At 46.7% G+C, this 15451-nt stretch overlaps 1 protein-coding gene across 1 annotated transcript in view; it reads left to right on the forward strand.

Moving 5' to 3' along the window:
• The window catches only part of Asap2 (ArfGAP with SH3 domain, ankyrin repeat and PH domain 2), a 116919-nt gene that overhangs the window by 58148 nt on the left and 43320 nt on the right, over positions 1–15451 (forward strand). Inside the window, exons 7-11 of the mRNA XM_028777751.1 lie at positions 3444–3519; positions 3760–3846; positions 8790–8893; positions 9005–9074; positions 11326–11413. Coding sequence (XP_028633584.1) covers positions 3444–3519; positions 3760–3846; positions 8790–8893; positions 9005–9074; positions 11326–11413 — 425 coding nt within the window. The remainder of the gene's footprint in view (positions 1–3443; positions 3520–3759; positions 3847–8789; positions 8894–9004; positions 9075–11325; positions 11414–15451) is intronic.

Below are 15451 nucleotides of genomic sequence, written 5' to 3' on the forward strand. Positions count from 1 at the left end.
TCAGATCCTATAGACCTCAGATCACATGTGCGTTCTGCATGTGGTAAAGTCCTTCACACTCCCCCTCAGGTATCCAGGTCCCTAGCCTCACAGCCTCCTCACCACAGCCGCCTTCTGTGAGTGTGAGAAGCCTCTGTGTAGTATCCGGCTATTAGGACAACCTTACTTAATTTCGCTTCTCAAATTCATTTTTACTTGTTACATTGTGTGGCAAGCTTTTTGAAGTATCTTGAAGAATAATACATCGTGGCTTATTTTGTGTAAAGATAGCACTTGCATCCCTGGATCAGCTGAAGGGGTGGGATGCTGTTTTGTAATAGACTCTAGAAGTAGGGCAGCCTTTGAAACAGTAACTAAAACGGCGGTCACTCTCAGGTGGAAGGGTGCGTTAAATTGCCTTGTGCTTTGGGTACATACCGCTCAGCGCCATCATGGCCAGCTGTATATGGTGATTTGAGATATATTGGGTTGATGAGGCTTGGGAACCGGAACTCCGGAGGGGTTTACTTTCATGCCAGGAAAGGGTGGGTACTACAGGCAGATCCTCAACAGATGAGGTACCCGTCTGGTGTGGTGGTAATGTAAGCGTGAAAGACTTGATGTACAGTATATAAGGTCCATGAGAGGGCCAAAGATTGCATCTAAATAGTTCTATTTCCAGGGCTTGAAAGGCTGGTTGAACCGGCTAGAAGGTGTCTGCCAGGCCAGGGAACAAAGTCTGACTTGATAGCACTGATGATAAAAGCTCTTCAACAGGAGGAAAATGCTTGACTGGGAAAAATGCTAATAGGCTTTGGGGGAAGATTCGAAGGGGCATGCACCTGTGAGTGTCCTGGTGACACAGAGGTCACTGAAGCAGCCAGCCCTTGAGCTCCTGTACTTTGAAGCTGCTGGCCAGGCCTGGCATCCTCCACAAGGAGTGCACTGACAGCTGGGCGCTTTGAAAGGGGTGAGCATGGGCTTCATGGGTAGATTTATTGAGGCTTTCGAAGATGCGCGATCTATGTTTTTAGCTGGAGCTTTTTATCACTCTTCTGAGTGCGTTCTTCAGGAAACATGTGTATGTGTGAGAGCCAGGTCCCCAAGCCCTTGGTTACGTGCTTGCTGTCTCCAGCTACCTCAGGGAGAGTTGCCAAGCTCCAGAGGTGCCTAGTGCTGTGCACCTGTTCCCTCCCCAGGGACCACTGCCTTCGTGTGCTGTCTGTCGTACTTTCTGCTTTTCCTGTATCTGCATTCTATGTCTCTTTCTCTCTTTTAACCTAGCTACATTACCAGAATTTGGAGGTGCTAAGAAAATCATTACATAAAAAAAATTCTTTAACTAAACCACAGGGATCACATAGTTCACAGTGGAAGCAAACCCAGTTTCTGGTTCCTGTAACCCCACAGTCCTTCAAGATTTCTGTGTCAATTTAGGGGGCCCAGAAAGGCAGGGACCCAGCTATTCTGCCCTTACTCTGGCCACAAACACCTGGACAAATCACACACTTACACAGGGATGGAATTGCTAATTCAGAAGCAAAGTCTGTTCAGAAAAGAAATACCAGATAAACCAGGAATGTACAGTATCCGTGTACATGTCTAAGGAGTGAGGTAAGAGCACTAGCAGCCTTGTGTCAATGTGTCCATAGTTCACTCTAAGTGTGTATGTGTGTTGTCCATGCATGTATGTGTGTATGTGTGTGTGTGTACATGTGTGTATATGCATGTGTGTGTGCATGCTTGTGTGTGTGTGCATGTGTCTATATACAGGTGTGTATGCATGCGTATGCAAATGTGTGTGTGCAGATGTGTGCAAATGTGTATGTGCATGTGTTTGTGTATGCCTGTATGTATATGCATGTGTGTGGATATATATATGTGTATGCGTGTATGTGTATGTCCCATCACTAAGTCGAGTTACAGGCTACAGTGTGTTTTTTTTCATGACTATTTTGTTTTGTGGCACACAGTATGAAAGAATCTAATAGGGCCACTGGTGAATTTAAAAGGAAAAAGGAAAAATCACCTATGTGAATATTATATGTGAAACCCAGGTCATTTTCTTCTCAGCCCAGATTTTGATCATTTATTTTTGAATTTGTGTGTGTGTGGGTAATGTGGGCATGCATGTCATGGGGTGACCCTGAGGTCAGAAGACCACTGTGGGAACCTGTCCTCTCCTTCCGTTAGTCTCTCTTTTCCTGCCGCTATGTGTGTTCCTGACCAATTCTCCTGTCTTCTGTTCTTTTGTTTGTTTGTTTGTTTGTTTGTTTGTTTGTTTCAAGACAGGGTTTCTCTGTGTAGTCCTGGCTGTCCTGGAACTCACTCTGTAGACCAGGCTGGCCTCGAACTCAGAAATCCGCCTGCCTCTGCCTCCCAAGTGCTGGGATTAAAGGCGTGCACCACCACCGCCCTGTCTTCTGTTCTTACCACGGGAGTGCTGGGATTAGAGTGCACACCACATCTGGCTTTCTGTGTATGTCTCCCAGGAATGATTGAGTTCTGGCTGTCAGGCTTACCAAACAACTGAATTTCCCCGAGCCCAGCAGGTTGTCTAACTTACCTTTCTTGTGGTAAAATAGCCTATAAAAGCATGGTAAGGAAGAGAAGTTAAGGAGGGAGGCTTACTGTGTGTGTAGGTGTAGTCTACCAAAGGAAGGTCATGGCATCAGGTGAGATCACTGGTCACATCATATCACAAAGCAGGGATAGGAGTGCTGGCGTTTGGCTTGGTGCCCCCTTTTTTATTCAGTCTGGGACCCCAGCTCATGGGATGGTGTGGTGTACCCAATATTCACATTGGTCTTTCTTGTTTCCTCTCTGGAAATGCCCTTGCACACCAACCCAGATGTGAGTCTCTTAGGTCCTAAATCCAGTCAGGTTGGTGTAAGATTAATCACATTCTTCGGGGCTGTCCTGAAGACCAGCAACTTTGCAACATTTCCCAAATACTTTGTCTTGAGTGACCTGACAGCCATCAGGCCCTATCTTAGGAGATTCCTTTTGCTTTCTAGCCTTTAAAACCCACCATGCTTTTCCGCTGTGCGGATGGAACCCGGTCATTCATGTGTGTCAAAGTTGCCTGGTTTCTCACTTGTGCTCTCTCCCATTTAACAGTTTTCTGTTGGGGAATTCTCTAGTACACGTTCTTGTCTGTACCTCATATTTTTTTGGCTTCAAAGCCCTCACTTCCACTGTCAGGAGAGTCTAGTTTCCATTTACTAACTGGAAAATCAGGTCTGCTGTTATATGGGTCAAAAAAAAAAAAAAGTCAAAATGCTCAGGCATATAATTCATTTTCTGTTCATTTACAATTTTGTCGTTTTATTCTGGCTTTTACTGGATTGCTTCTATTCCTCCAGGAATCACATCCTGTCCAGCCACCTTCACTTAGACAGTCTTGTCTCTAACAGCCTTCTTCTCCCTTGTGATGTGCAGTCTCTGCTTTTTCTCTCCCCCAGTTTTTTCCAGGATGGATTGAAAGCAGTAGAAAGCCTCAAGCCTTCCATTGAGACGCTCTCCACGGACCTCCACACCGTGAGTAGGCGACTCCGTGCTATTCAACTCCCCTTTCAGCTGGTAGCACATTCAGGCCCAGTTCGGTAACCTTGTGCTTGCACCCTGTGCTGTCTGGAAACGACTGGTGCCTCTGGAACAGTGCTGAGGGACGATGTGAACGGTCACCCTCCCGAGGGCTCCTGTGTGGCAACACCATGATATGCAACATCTAAGGTGCACCCCGGTTTTACTTTGCTCTGCTCTGCTTGCTTTTTAAAGATCAAACAGGCCCAGGATGAGGAACGACGACAGCTGATACACCTTCGAGATATTTTGAAATCAGCGTTGCAGGTGGAACAGAAAGAGGTGAGGGGATTTAAGATTGAAGGCTCACAGTCCGTCGATCCCCTCCCCCACTGCTGCTGCCAATGCCTTAGAGGTTTGGGGCTGAGGAGTATGGCATCTGTATCTACCACAGGACCATGTCTAGCAGCCCTGAAATGTCTTTTGCTTTTTAAAATTTTAGTTTTACACGGATGTCTGTCTTAAGATAGTTACTTCTAGGAGCGGCAATACCGTGGGCCTGAGGGGCCAGGAGTGATGCTTTCTTGCTCTGTCAGTTTCTGGTAGTTCCGTTTATCTCATGTGTACCCTAAGTTCTATCCCTAGACTCTGTGATTTCCCTGTTGTGCTGTGTGTGAACTCCCCCCACCATGTGAACTTTACCGTGTGTGAACTCTCCCGTGTAAACTTTCTCTGGTCTATGGAGTAGAGACAGACAGATTCCCTTAAAAGCCCGAGTGTTCTATCTGTGAAGAGTTAGGCTGGGTGTAGTGGCACTTGGAAGGCTGAGGCAGGAGGACCACCATGAGTTTGAGGCCAGCTGGTGTTGCATAGTGAATTCCAGGCCAGAGTGAACTATATAATGATGTCTTGTATAAAGATAAAAAATAAAAGATGAGAAGTCAGGAATAAAAGATGAGAGTCGGGATGATGGCTCAGAGGGCGAAAGCACTCGGTGCACAAACCTAGTACCAGAATTCTGCTCCCAGATGCTGCGGTGGAGGGAGAGAACCAACTCCTGGAGACACCTGCCCTGGCACTTGCATGGCCACTCAAATAGATGCACACACACACACACACACACACACACAAACACACACACACACACACACACACACACACAGGCACATGCATGTGCACGCACGGCTCCACTTAGCAGCCAGCCATCTGTGGTCCTTCGCCATCATTCCTTTGGTGTGGTGACATCTTTGTGTCCCATCACCAAGTGATGACAATGCGGCTTTGGTATTATAATGAATAACTTTGTCTCTAGTCCACTGTTGAGGTTAGCCCTGAACTCATAGGCTCAAATGATCCTCCTGCCTCAACCTCTGAGTACTGGGATGTAATGAGAATTTAATGTAAATCCTCTTCCCTTTCAGTAAATTTAAGTCACTACTTAACAAAGCATAGTGCTTAGACTGTAACTGAATCTTGTTGTTTTTCTCCTAAATGCATTTACCTTTTGTGACCGAAGTCTAGGAGAGTAAGTACCCAGTATTTTCACAAATTGTAGAGTATTGCATGTTTTGGTCAAAGCTATTTCTTCCTCTTACATCTTAATGGCTGGTTCATTTCAGCTCTCAATGACTCTCCTTTCACTGTGGTAGATGATTTTACTGTAAAGATGGTAGAATTTGGATGCATAAGACAAGGGTAATGGAAAATTCCCAAGTTTAGATTAGACTTATACGGCCATGCTTTCCTGAGAATGGAGCTGCTCACCCCCTAGCCCTCCATGCAGGGCTGAATTCTGTAAGCCCTCTCATCCATCCTGAGCCCTTTCTCAGCAGGACTGCCTCTGAGCACCTTCTCCATACTGCTGCTTTGCTAGAGGTTGCTCACAGCATGGTGATCTTGTCCTAGTCCAGAAAGTGCAAGTCTTGTGATTTGAGACCGCAGCCTCACAGTAAGTAGAAGAGACAGGCTGTGTGTCATTGAGGCGGCTGCTCTCTAGAGCACTGGAATGAGCGGTGGAGAGTTGTTTTTGTCTGAGGAGGCTCTAACCCAGGAAGCAATGATGCAGTTTATGAGGCATGGCTCGGTGGGCAGCCACTGGGGCACAGAGACTGTGATGAGTCAGGCTGTGCAGGATTTGAGGTCTGAGGAAATTGGTTTCATCAGAGACCTGTTACTGACAGGGACTAATTCATTTCTTCAGCTGTTGGAGCCCCTAGACACAGTAGTGAACCATGCACTCACCCTCAGTGTCTGAGCTATAATGGACAACTTCACTGTTGTCCATCACCAGTACATCCTGCTACACGTCAGTCCTCCCTGCTTGCCTCTTCTCTCCCCTACAACTTGCTACTCCCCTTCTTTTTAAAAATTATTTATTTATTTTATGTATGTGAGTGCACTGTCGCTGTCTTCAGACACACCAGAAGAGAGCATCGGATCCCATTACAGATTGATGGTTGTGAGCCACTGTGTGGTTGCTGGGAATTGAACTCAGAACCTCTGGAAGAGTAGTCAGTGCTCTTAACTGCTGAGCCATCTCTCCAGCCCCTCCTACTCTTGCTTAAGCCCTGCCTTCTATTATAGGCCCAGGACTCATGGGCTCTTTGGCTCCCTGGTCATAGGTCCTACCTGCATCAGTTTTCCTCTCCTAGCCCCGCCTTCCTGCCCCAGTGTGAGCATTACAGGTGTCTAGCACACCCAGCTCAAATGAGTCTTTGATGGGCTTAATTTTAGTCTTCCATAAAGAGTCATGAGCAAGGCAGAATTTCTCCTTTCCCCTCCACTGTGTTATTCCTTACAGTGTAGAAAGATAGATTTGCCCTAGATATTCTGAGACTTAAAGTACTGTCCTTTAGGGAGAGTGTGAGGCCTGAGGCTACCTCCTATGAGGAATATAAAGTCAGCACCTAGACATCAGCATTCATGGATCCAGTATTAGGTGTATAGCAAGACTTAACAGTATTACACATAAACACATGAAGACCTAACAGTATTACACATAAAGACCTAACAGTATTACACATAAACACATGAAGACTTAACAGTATTACACATAAACAGCACTCCCCAAATACATCCAGCAGTTCAGTGCTCGCTGCATCAAAATCCCAGCTGCCTTTTTGCAGAAATTGACAAGCTGACTCTGAAATTTATATGGAAATGAAGAAGGCTTGAGAATATCTAAAGCAAAGCCGGGCGGTGGTGGCGCACGCCTGTAATCCCAGCACTTGGGAGGCAGAGGCAGGCGGATTTCTGAGTTCGAGGCCAGCCTGGTCTACAGAGTGAGTTCCAGGACAGCCAGAACTACACAGAGAAACCCTGTCTTGAAAAACCAAAAGAGAGAGAGAGAGAGAGAGAGAGAGAGAGAGAGAGAGAGAGAGAGAATATGAATATCCAAAGCAATCATGAAAGAAAGCAAGGTTGGAGAACTCACGCCCTGACTTCAGAACTGGCTGCAAAGCTGTAACAACTGCAGCGCTGTGGTGGGTTGGAATGTGGATGGGTGCACAGAGGTATGAGACAGGATGGAGTTCAGTCAGAAACCAAAAGTTTATGGTCAATAGACTCCACCAGTGTTGCCAGAGCTGTGGGAAAAGAGTGGTCTTGAGACATCTGTGTCCCTATCAGAAATGGAAGGAATCTGAAAACCCACCTCACATCATAACCTTAAATTAACTCAAAGAGAGCTGTAAAACTCTCAAAAGATTTATTTATAGCTATAACCTCCATGATCTTAAATTAGGTGGTGGTTTCTTGTATGTATGACCCCAAAAGTACAAATTACAAGAATATTCCAAGCTGGGAAGGGTCCACGAAGCTTGCCCTTGCTTGAAACTGAAGCCTGTACTATGACCCCGGCAAGCTGACTCTTCTGCCTCTGGCTCGGTGCGTGTCTCTTCCTCCCTGAGTCATGGCCTCAGCTCCCATTCTTGTCTCCTGTCTTCTAACTCCCTTGCCTGGGATAGTTTTGTTTGTTTTTTGTTATGTTTTGTTTTAACCTTTGAGAGACTCTTCAAGGCTCTTCTCTGCAGCGTGGTCTTTTGGTCCCTGAGTTCTTAGGTGTTCTTAATTCTTCGCTGAGCTTAGATTATGTCGATCGTCATATGTTAGTACCTTCGTTGTCTGGCAGCTTCCAAAGTAGCTTGATGGAAGGAGGGGTGGCACTGGACCTGAGCGTCCGGTCTACACTCCGCTCTGGCTTTGAGAGGCTCTGCCCCCTAAGCAAACCTCTTAATATCTTCACATCTCTTGATTCCTCGGGAGAAGTGAACCAGTTTGACAGAATCCATAATAAACAGAAAAGGTCTTAGCTCTAGCCTGGTTTCAAGCTGTTAGTGGGCTCTTCCCACTTACTCCCCATAGGTCTGCTGGAATTCAGTACTGGCTGGTTGCTCTTTGCACTCTCAGTGTGGAATGGGGACCTGTCAGAACTGGCACTGGCCTGGGTTCTGGAGAATTCTCACTGGTTCTTGCTCTGAGAAACTCAAGTACTAGAGTTTGTCATCGGGTGGATGTACACTGTTAGTCTCAGCTGAGCACATGGATGGCCTCTGTTCTCGTGGTACACTTGGTCAGTGTTGGAGCAATTAGGAACAGCACCACCCGCCTCCTACACACGAATGTACACACCATGAAATTGACAAGGCAAGCAGGGGAATATTTGACCAGTGCTGTTATGTACCAGGTGTTTACATATGTGACCATATCCATCCTTAGCACATTTACTGTCTTATTGAGTGTTTTCCTGTTGTCCAAGAAAGGAAATGAGATAGAAAAACCAAATAGCTTTTTTCTTTTTGCCCATGTGGCAAGCAGTGATCTTTCTGCATATACCACGGAACCTTCCTTCTCAAGGCTTTACCACCACAGGATCCCCTAGCCATTGCCTGGGTCCAAATATCAATTCAGCACTTCCGAGGTAGCTCATTAAAGCCAGTGTAGAAGCACTAATAGTTCAGGGGGAGATGGAAAGGCTGGGATGGAATTCATGGTCGGCCACATGGGAGGCAATATTCTAACTCCCAGCTCCCCGACACCAGCACTAGAAATACTGGGTTTTGACATTTCCTTCTACAGAAGGTGAACGGCCTTTGTGAGTTCTTTGGTGGGTGTTTTGTTTTGTTTTGTTTTTCTTTTTTCTTTTTTTGGTGAATGATGAGGGGGGAGGTTTTATCACAATAATAAAATACTTAGGCATATGTTTCTTTTTAAGTAGTATATTTAAAAAAAAAAAAACGGGACTTAAACAAGACATATTAAAAAGCAGTTTCTTGACCGCATTTCAGGACTCACAACTTCGCCAGAGTACAGCATACAGCTTACATCAACCTCAGGGGAACAAGGAGCACGGGACAGAGCGGAACGGGAACCTCTACAAGAAGAGCGATGGGTAGGTGGCCAACCAGCTAGGTGCTGAGTCGGAGCATGCGCTACTTATCTCCTGTGTTCTGTCTCCTGTGTTCTGGTCTAAACTCGTCTGATCTCCCCTCTTCTCCTTAAGGATCCGGAAAGTGTGGCAGAAGAGGAAGTGTTCTGTTAAGAATGGCTTCCTCACCATATCCCACGGCACTGTGAGTACCTTTTAACTGGCGCTTTCGGTTGGGAGTGGTTGCTGACATCTGTTATGTGTGCACTGCTCTAGTGAAGACACATTCTGAAGATGTTTCCCCATTAAGAGCCTTGTGCCCTTGCCTGTGTGGGGCACCTGCACCCTGGACGTGCTCCTCTGGTCACCTGCAGCCTGGTCACTGTCCATGACATCACCAAATCCAGGACAAACTGGTCACTCAAGCCACTGTTTTTTTGTAACCTTTGGTTTCCAGAAACCATTAAACCTGCTACCCCAGCTAACTTTATTCTGAACATCCTCTTACTTACAAAGACTTCTGCTGTCTCTGGAAAGAAAGGAATAATCTTTCTAGTCATCAGGATTTAGGAACCAGATCTAGAGGGAAAGGGAATTCTATATATATATCTTATAGAAATTTCATATACTTAATCAAGTTTTCCTCCCTTTCTCCCTGTTTATAAAAGCTCATGCAACACAATAGAGTCCTGTATGGGCTTGTGTGAGAATCAAATCACTTTCCAGTTTAGTTTTCAGAGATCAGGAACACTGTCACGGTCCTTTACTCCCTCCACCTGGTGTGACTGGGGCTAGTGACACTGCTCAGGATTGTCAAGGCCCAGTTGGTCACCCCTCTGTTGAATGCCGATGTGTAATGTGTAATATATAATGTGTGTGTGTTATGTATAATACAGTCTCATGCAGCATTCGTACATTGGCCATGAGTGTGAGCGATGACCTGAGCCTTTCTCTCAGACTTCTGTTCTCCATCCTACAGTCCCCTTAAGAGACATAACTAAGCAGAAGTACAGACGGGTTTCTTGGACCCAGTAGAAAGGTTTTCACTTAAGATAGGGTCCTAAGAAACTTAACTTTTGAGTAACAAAGAAAGCCTCATGTGAAGGATGTCATGGAACCAAAGGTGTTGCTGTGGGAGTTTGGGGACGGATTGTCCCCTTCACTTTTGATGATTCCATTAAGGGCAAGACTGTAGAACTGATTCGTAGCAAGCGTTGACCTGGTCTCTGCCCGCTCTGCCCAGGGCACTGACTCGGCGGAGTGTAGGTCATCCGTCTTCCCATAACCCAAACTGCTCCTCACTCCTGAGCCTTCCAGTTAGGATCTTGATGGACTGTTCTCTCCATGCTGCAGATGCACAGGAATGAGGGGGCGTGACTGCTCAGACTAAAGGGAAGTTTAACTATGTATGCATCCTTTAAATGCAGAACGTCAGGCCAGGAGGATGGCTAGGTCTCCCTGACAGGTCTCATGCTCGCTGGTTCACTCTTACAGTGTCCATTAGTTTGTGTTAGCTCAGGTGTATACTACCTCGATGCAGAAATCACTGTAGAGGAAAAGCCAAGTTTCCTTTCTTGTGGTTAGAACTCCTGTGTCACAAGGCATATCTGCTTTCTTGGGGTCCCTGAGGGGCCCTCCACTTAAATCAACAACAGGGCTGTGATCCCTTTGGACATGCCTGGTGATTCCTTGCTGGCATTATAAGTGGCTTCAAGTGAGTTCCAGAGTTCCAGCTGGATCTCCAAAGGCATAATAAAAATTCTTCAAATTTTGATGGGTTGCCCCAGTTTTGGGGCAGACAGTAGTTATAATTATCTTCACCAGGATGCTGATGGCTCTTCTTACACAGTGGATATGTATTTTTAAAAGCTGTCCTATTCTTCTGTCCCCTATTCTCTGGTCCCCCTCCCCCCTTTTTAACTGAAACTAATAAAATGTGATGTGATCTTTTGTATGTGGAATATGTCCCGTGAAAACAAGTGACAGTGGCAGTTGGCATTTAGGATTGTGAATCGCTGCCTGCTCTCATTTTAGTTAGTCAAAACAAACAAATGACACACAGACACTCTTCTCTCCCTTTTACTTGCACGTGCTGAATGACTTTTCCTAGAAGTAATGTTTCCACTTAGGAAAAACTCTTTGAAAAGCTCATGAAATGAAGCTGGGTGCTTGCCCAGGTCACCTGAGGGTGTCAGAGCCCTGTGCCTCAGTCTCTTAGCTCTAGAGCATTTTGTCACCAGCCTCTACACTGGCCTGGTGCTAGCCCTGTCAGATGGGTTGTATAGAGCACTGTATGTGCCGTGGTAGCTGCTGCCTCCCCACCTCCCAGCATTCCTCTGTGTGTCCTGCCCCTGGAAATCCTCTGTAAACTAGTAAGAGGTCTTGCTCTTGAGGACCATCTCTCCCTTCCCACTGACCTGCAGGTTTTTTTTTTTTTTTCATTTGTTTTTAAACAGGCCAACCGGCCACCTGCCAAGCTCAACCTGCTCACCTGCCAGGTGAAGACCAATCCCGAGGAGAAGAAGTGTTTCGACCTCATATCACGTACGTTCTTTCTCAGACTGTGCAGTGGTCATTTTACACATGCCTGGAGCTTCAGCCTTTTGAAGGTTGTAAGGTGGTCTTAAAGTGGGTGGGTACTATGGCGTAAGCCTATAAAACAAGCACTCAGAAGGCTGAGACAGGAGGATTATGAGTTTGAGGCCACTTGTTTTCAAATGACCTGCCTCTTGTCTTTCTAGTGCTGATTGGTGTCTTGCTGGACCTTGGGTTAGAGTTGGCCTTTGAAGCCAGCCCTGTTCCATCTGCTCTGTAAATTGAGAGCCACCCTCTCCATTCGAGCCTCAGCTACTCCATCTGTAAACAGACAGATTGTTCTGGAAGAGTCTCGGCCTTAAAATCCTTTCACTTGCCCTCTTCAAATGACAGTTTTGCTGTGTGGAGCTTCTATAATTTCTTTGTGAGATGTTTTAAATGCTTTATCTGGAGGCTAGTGAGGTGGCTCAGCGGGTTAAAGTCCCTTGGCTGCCAAGCCTGACAACCTGCACTTTATTCCTGGATCCCATATGGCAGAAAGAGCAGTTCTATTCCTGCAGGTTGTCCCCTGATACACCACACACACACACACACACACACACACACACACACACACACACACACAAACAGTGCACATAAGTCCCCTCCCTATCCAAAACATAAATAAATGTAATAAAGTTTTTTAAAGCTCAAAACAAAAATGATTAGGTTTTTCAATACAGCCCCCTTAGCTTCAGGGTTTTTTTTAAGTTGTTTATTTTTCCCACTACAAAATTTGCATTTTTGTTCCTGTGTATTTCTCTCCTTTGTGGTATACACAAAAGAACTGCCATAACCAGCAATTACAGAAAAACGTTTACTCAGAACCTTTCAGAAACAAGGAAGAGGCTCATGACATCTTAAGGAAAATATGATAAATACCTTTTGTCCCCGGTCATTGTGCATGGCATGATTATGGTTCAGGAAAGGATGGGCCAGTCTTCCCTCTGAAGTGGTATCCCCAGCAATCCAGCACAGCAGTTGAGTTTACACAAAGCATTAGCCTGAGGGGCCTAGGCTGGTGGCGTGTCGCATCCACCCTAGCATGTCATCCCATGATCTGATTAATCCTTCTGACCACATGATTGAGACCTCAGAGCCAGTGTGATGTGATTTAACACACACAGCAAATTGAGAAGTCTGGTCACGCCGTCTCCACCACCTGTGTGGCTTGTACCTCTCGTCAGGATTTTCAGTCTGCAGACCCACTTCAGTGAGCGGCAGGCAGGGCTGAGCCAGGTGACAGGGGAGACATCTCGGGACTGTCTGCCATTTGTATTGGGCTAGGGAGATTGCTCCGTGGGTTAGAGCACTTGCTGTGTAAGCTGTGGCCAGTGTGTGCCTCTAACTCCTGCTCTGTGAGGGAGGCAGAGACAGGATCAGTGGCTTCAGAGACAGACAGGCAGACAGACAGACAGAGAAAGCTTGTGCTGCTCCCCATCTCCTCAGTCTGGTAAGCTCCGAGTGTAGCAAATTTTACACTCAGAGTCCCATCTACAGTGTACAGTGCTAAGCCTCGATTGTATGTGACCACAGCCGGGTCACCTGCCTCCAGACTGTAACCAAAGCTTGAGTTAGGGGGAGAAAAAGTGATGGTGTCATTAGATGTCTGCTGGAAGCTGGAGAAGAGGATTTTCAACCTTCCTTTTTAAGAAAACAAAACAAAACAAAACAAAAAACAAAAGAAGGGGGGGTAGCCTGTTAAAAAGATGTTGCCCTGGGTGTAAGTTCCTTTGGGTAACAAAACAGTACTTGGTAACCATCTGAGCTTGCCTGGGCTTTGAGTACCACACTGAGGTAGGTGCAGCACCTCCTCAGCCATCACCTACAGAATGGCTGGTGGGTTCCCACTAAATAGCACAGATGCAGAAGCAGCTGCTACAGAACCTTACTCCTGCGTGTTCTCAGCTCATCAGGGAGGAGTGCAGACCTGCTAGGTGTGAATCGTTGCATCCTGAGGATGTGGTGAAGTGACTAGGGTGTGCGTCTGCTTCTGCCTAAGGGCAAGGATGCAGACAGACTTCACCACAGTCCCACTGTGGACTTTGTGGCAGTTTGAGGTGCTCTGTGACTCTTGGCTCTGTGACTCTTAGCCACCATTTACCATTGTGGCCATGTAGAACTCTAGTTATGTTGAAAACCTGTCTCACCTACTTCTCCTGCTTGGTCTTCAAGGGGCAAAATTAATTCCAGTCCTACCCAGTTTTCAAAGTGCCCAATCCCTCTGAGAACATCTGGTGGGAATGCTTTCTGCAGAGCTGCTGGGGTTAAGTTCATGTAGAGACCTGAAGTTATCAGGCAAAATGCACTGGCTAAAACTGATGTGGCTGTTGTCCTGGGGTGAGGGGGGGCAGGCTCATTTAGCACTGTGTTCTTCCCTCTGCCTCCTGACTAGTGGAGCAGATGCCATCAAGTGCCCTTGAGCTTAACATAGTTGAGTTGTTAGGAAATCAAAGATGAACCCAAGGCCAGGCCAACAGGTCAATGAGAGTCTAGCTGCACCCCAGGAGTCACCGTTTCCCCCTTCTCCTCACTGACCATTCTGTATTGGATCTGCCGAGAGGATGACACACTGGCTGGCTGCCCTGAGCTACTGCCTGCAATGCCCTCCCCCACCCCCTGTTATCTCCTACTTGCAAACAGGAGCTTCCCATTCTGATTAAGAGGTAACATGCTCCTCCAGGGGGATCTGTCTGCAGTAAAGCCAGCCCTTGGAGACCTTGTCCAGTCTTGTGCCCTCAGACTGACTCTTGAGCCATTGTCTTTGACCCACACAGGATGCTGGTTAGAATTATGAGATAACTTGGCCAGTTTCCCAGGCAGGACGGAGCTCAGAGGGCCTTGGTGGCATGCCTTTCTACAGCTCCAAATGCTTTTCTTGTGGCAGAAGCTCATGGAAACTGCCCTATTTTAGGTGGATTCCCAGAGAGCCTGCAGAGAGGGCATTATTATTTGGACACTTTGTGCAGAATGACCTCCCATTTCTTCAGTGCCCAGTTGGATTACTGGCAGAATTAGAAGATGACGAAGCCACACCCAACCTGGCTGTAAAGTGGCTCAGTATGGGCCCAGGACACTGACATGCCCTCTAGTCACAGCTTCCTGAGAACTCTGAAGTCCACTTGGCAAGCTCCCAGCTCGAACTGTGGACCTGCCCCTCTGGCCCTCTTCCTAGGAGGCTGGGTGGGGCTGTGAGGTACCCAGGAGGAGAAGGTGGCCATGTTTCTTTTCTCACTTCAGTCTGCTGCAGTCCAGTGTTGGTCTAACTTGAAGTCATTCTCTTTCCCTCTGTTCCTCTCTAAAGTAACAGATGGGGCGTAGACAAATGTCTGACTCCCCCTGCGTTAAGATTTTAAAGAAACAAAACCTCTGCTCTGCACCTCACTTGTGTCTGCACTTGACCCCTCTTGATATTTGGCCCCAACCAGACGGCTCCTCAAGAGTCTGTCTAAGACAAGGAGTGAAAACTCCTATTGCAGAGCTGTGTCTATGCGTTGTATTGTTAAAAGCATGTATTTATGTGTATGTGTGTGTTTGCACATGTGTTCCTGCATTCATGCATGCATATATGTGTGTTTACATATGTGCATGTGTGCATGTATGTGTTCCGGTGTGCCTGTGCCATGTGGAGACCAGAGGACAACTTGTGAGAGTTGGTTCTCTGCTTCCACCACGTGGGTTCCAAGGATTCAGCTGAAGCTGTCAGACTTGGTGGCAAGTGCCCTCTAATGCTGAGTCATCACCCCTGCTTACTGTTAGGATCACGGCTGCTTTACTGTGTCCCCAAGAAGAGGGCCACTCTATGCTACCTGCCAAAATTAGACTTCATTTTCTTCTCTTTTCAAATTCAGAAAATTTTTTCACCTGATTTACTTTGTTTTTCATCTAATTTTGTTCACAGAGTTTGTGGATATCCCTTACCCATGTCCTCCCTCCCTCTCCCTCTCCCTCCCCCTCTCCTTCCCCCTCTCCTTCCCCCTCCCCCTCTCCTTCCCCCTCCCCCTCTCC

Source organism: Grammomys surdaster, unplaced genomic scaffold, assembly GCF_004785775.1.
Source record: "Grammomys surdaster isolate TR1022 unplaced genomic scaffold, NIH_TR_1.0 314, whole genome shotgun sequence".
Classification (NCBI taxonomy): domain Eukaryota; kingdom Metazoa; phylum Chordata; class Mammalia; order Rodentia; family Muridae; genus Grammomys; species Grammomys surdaster.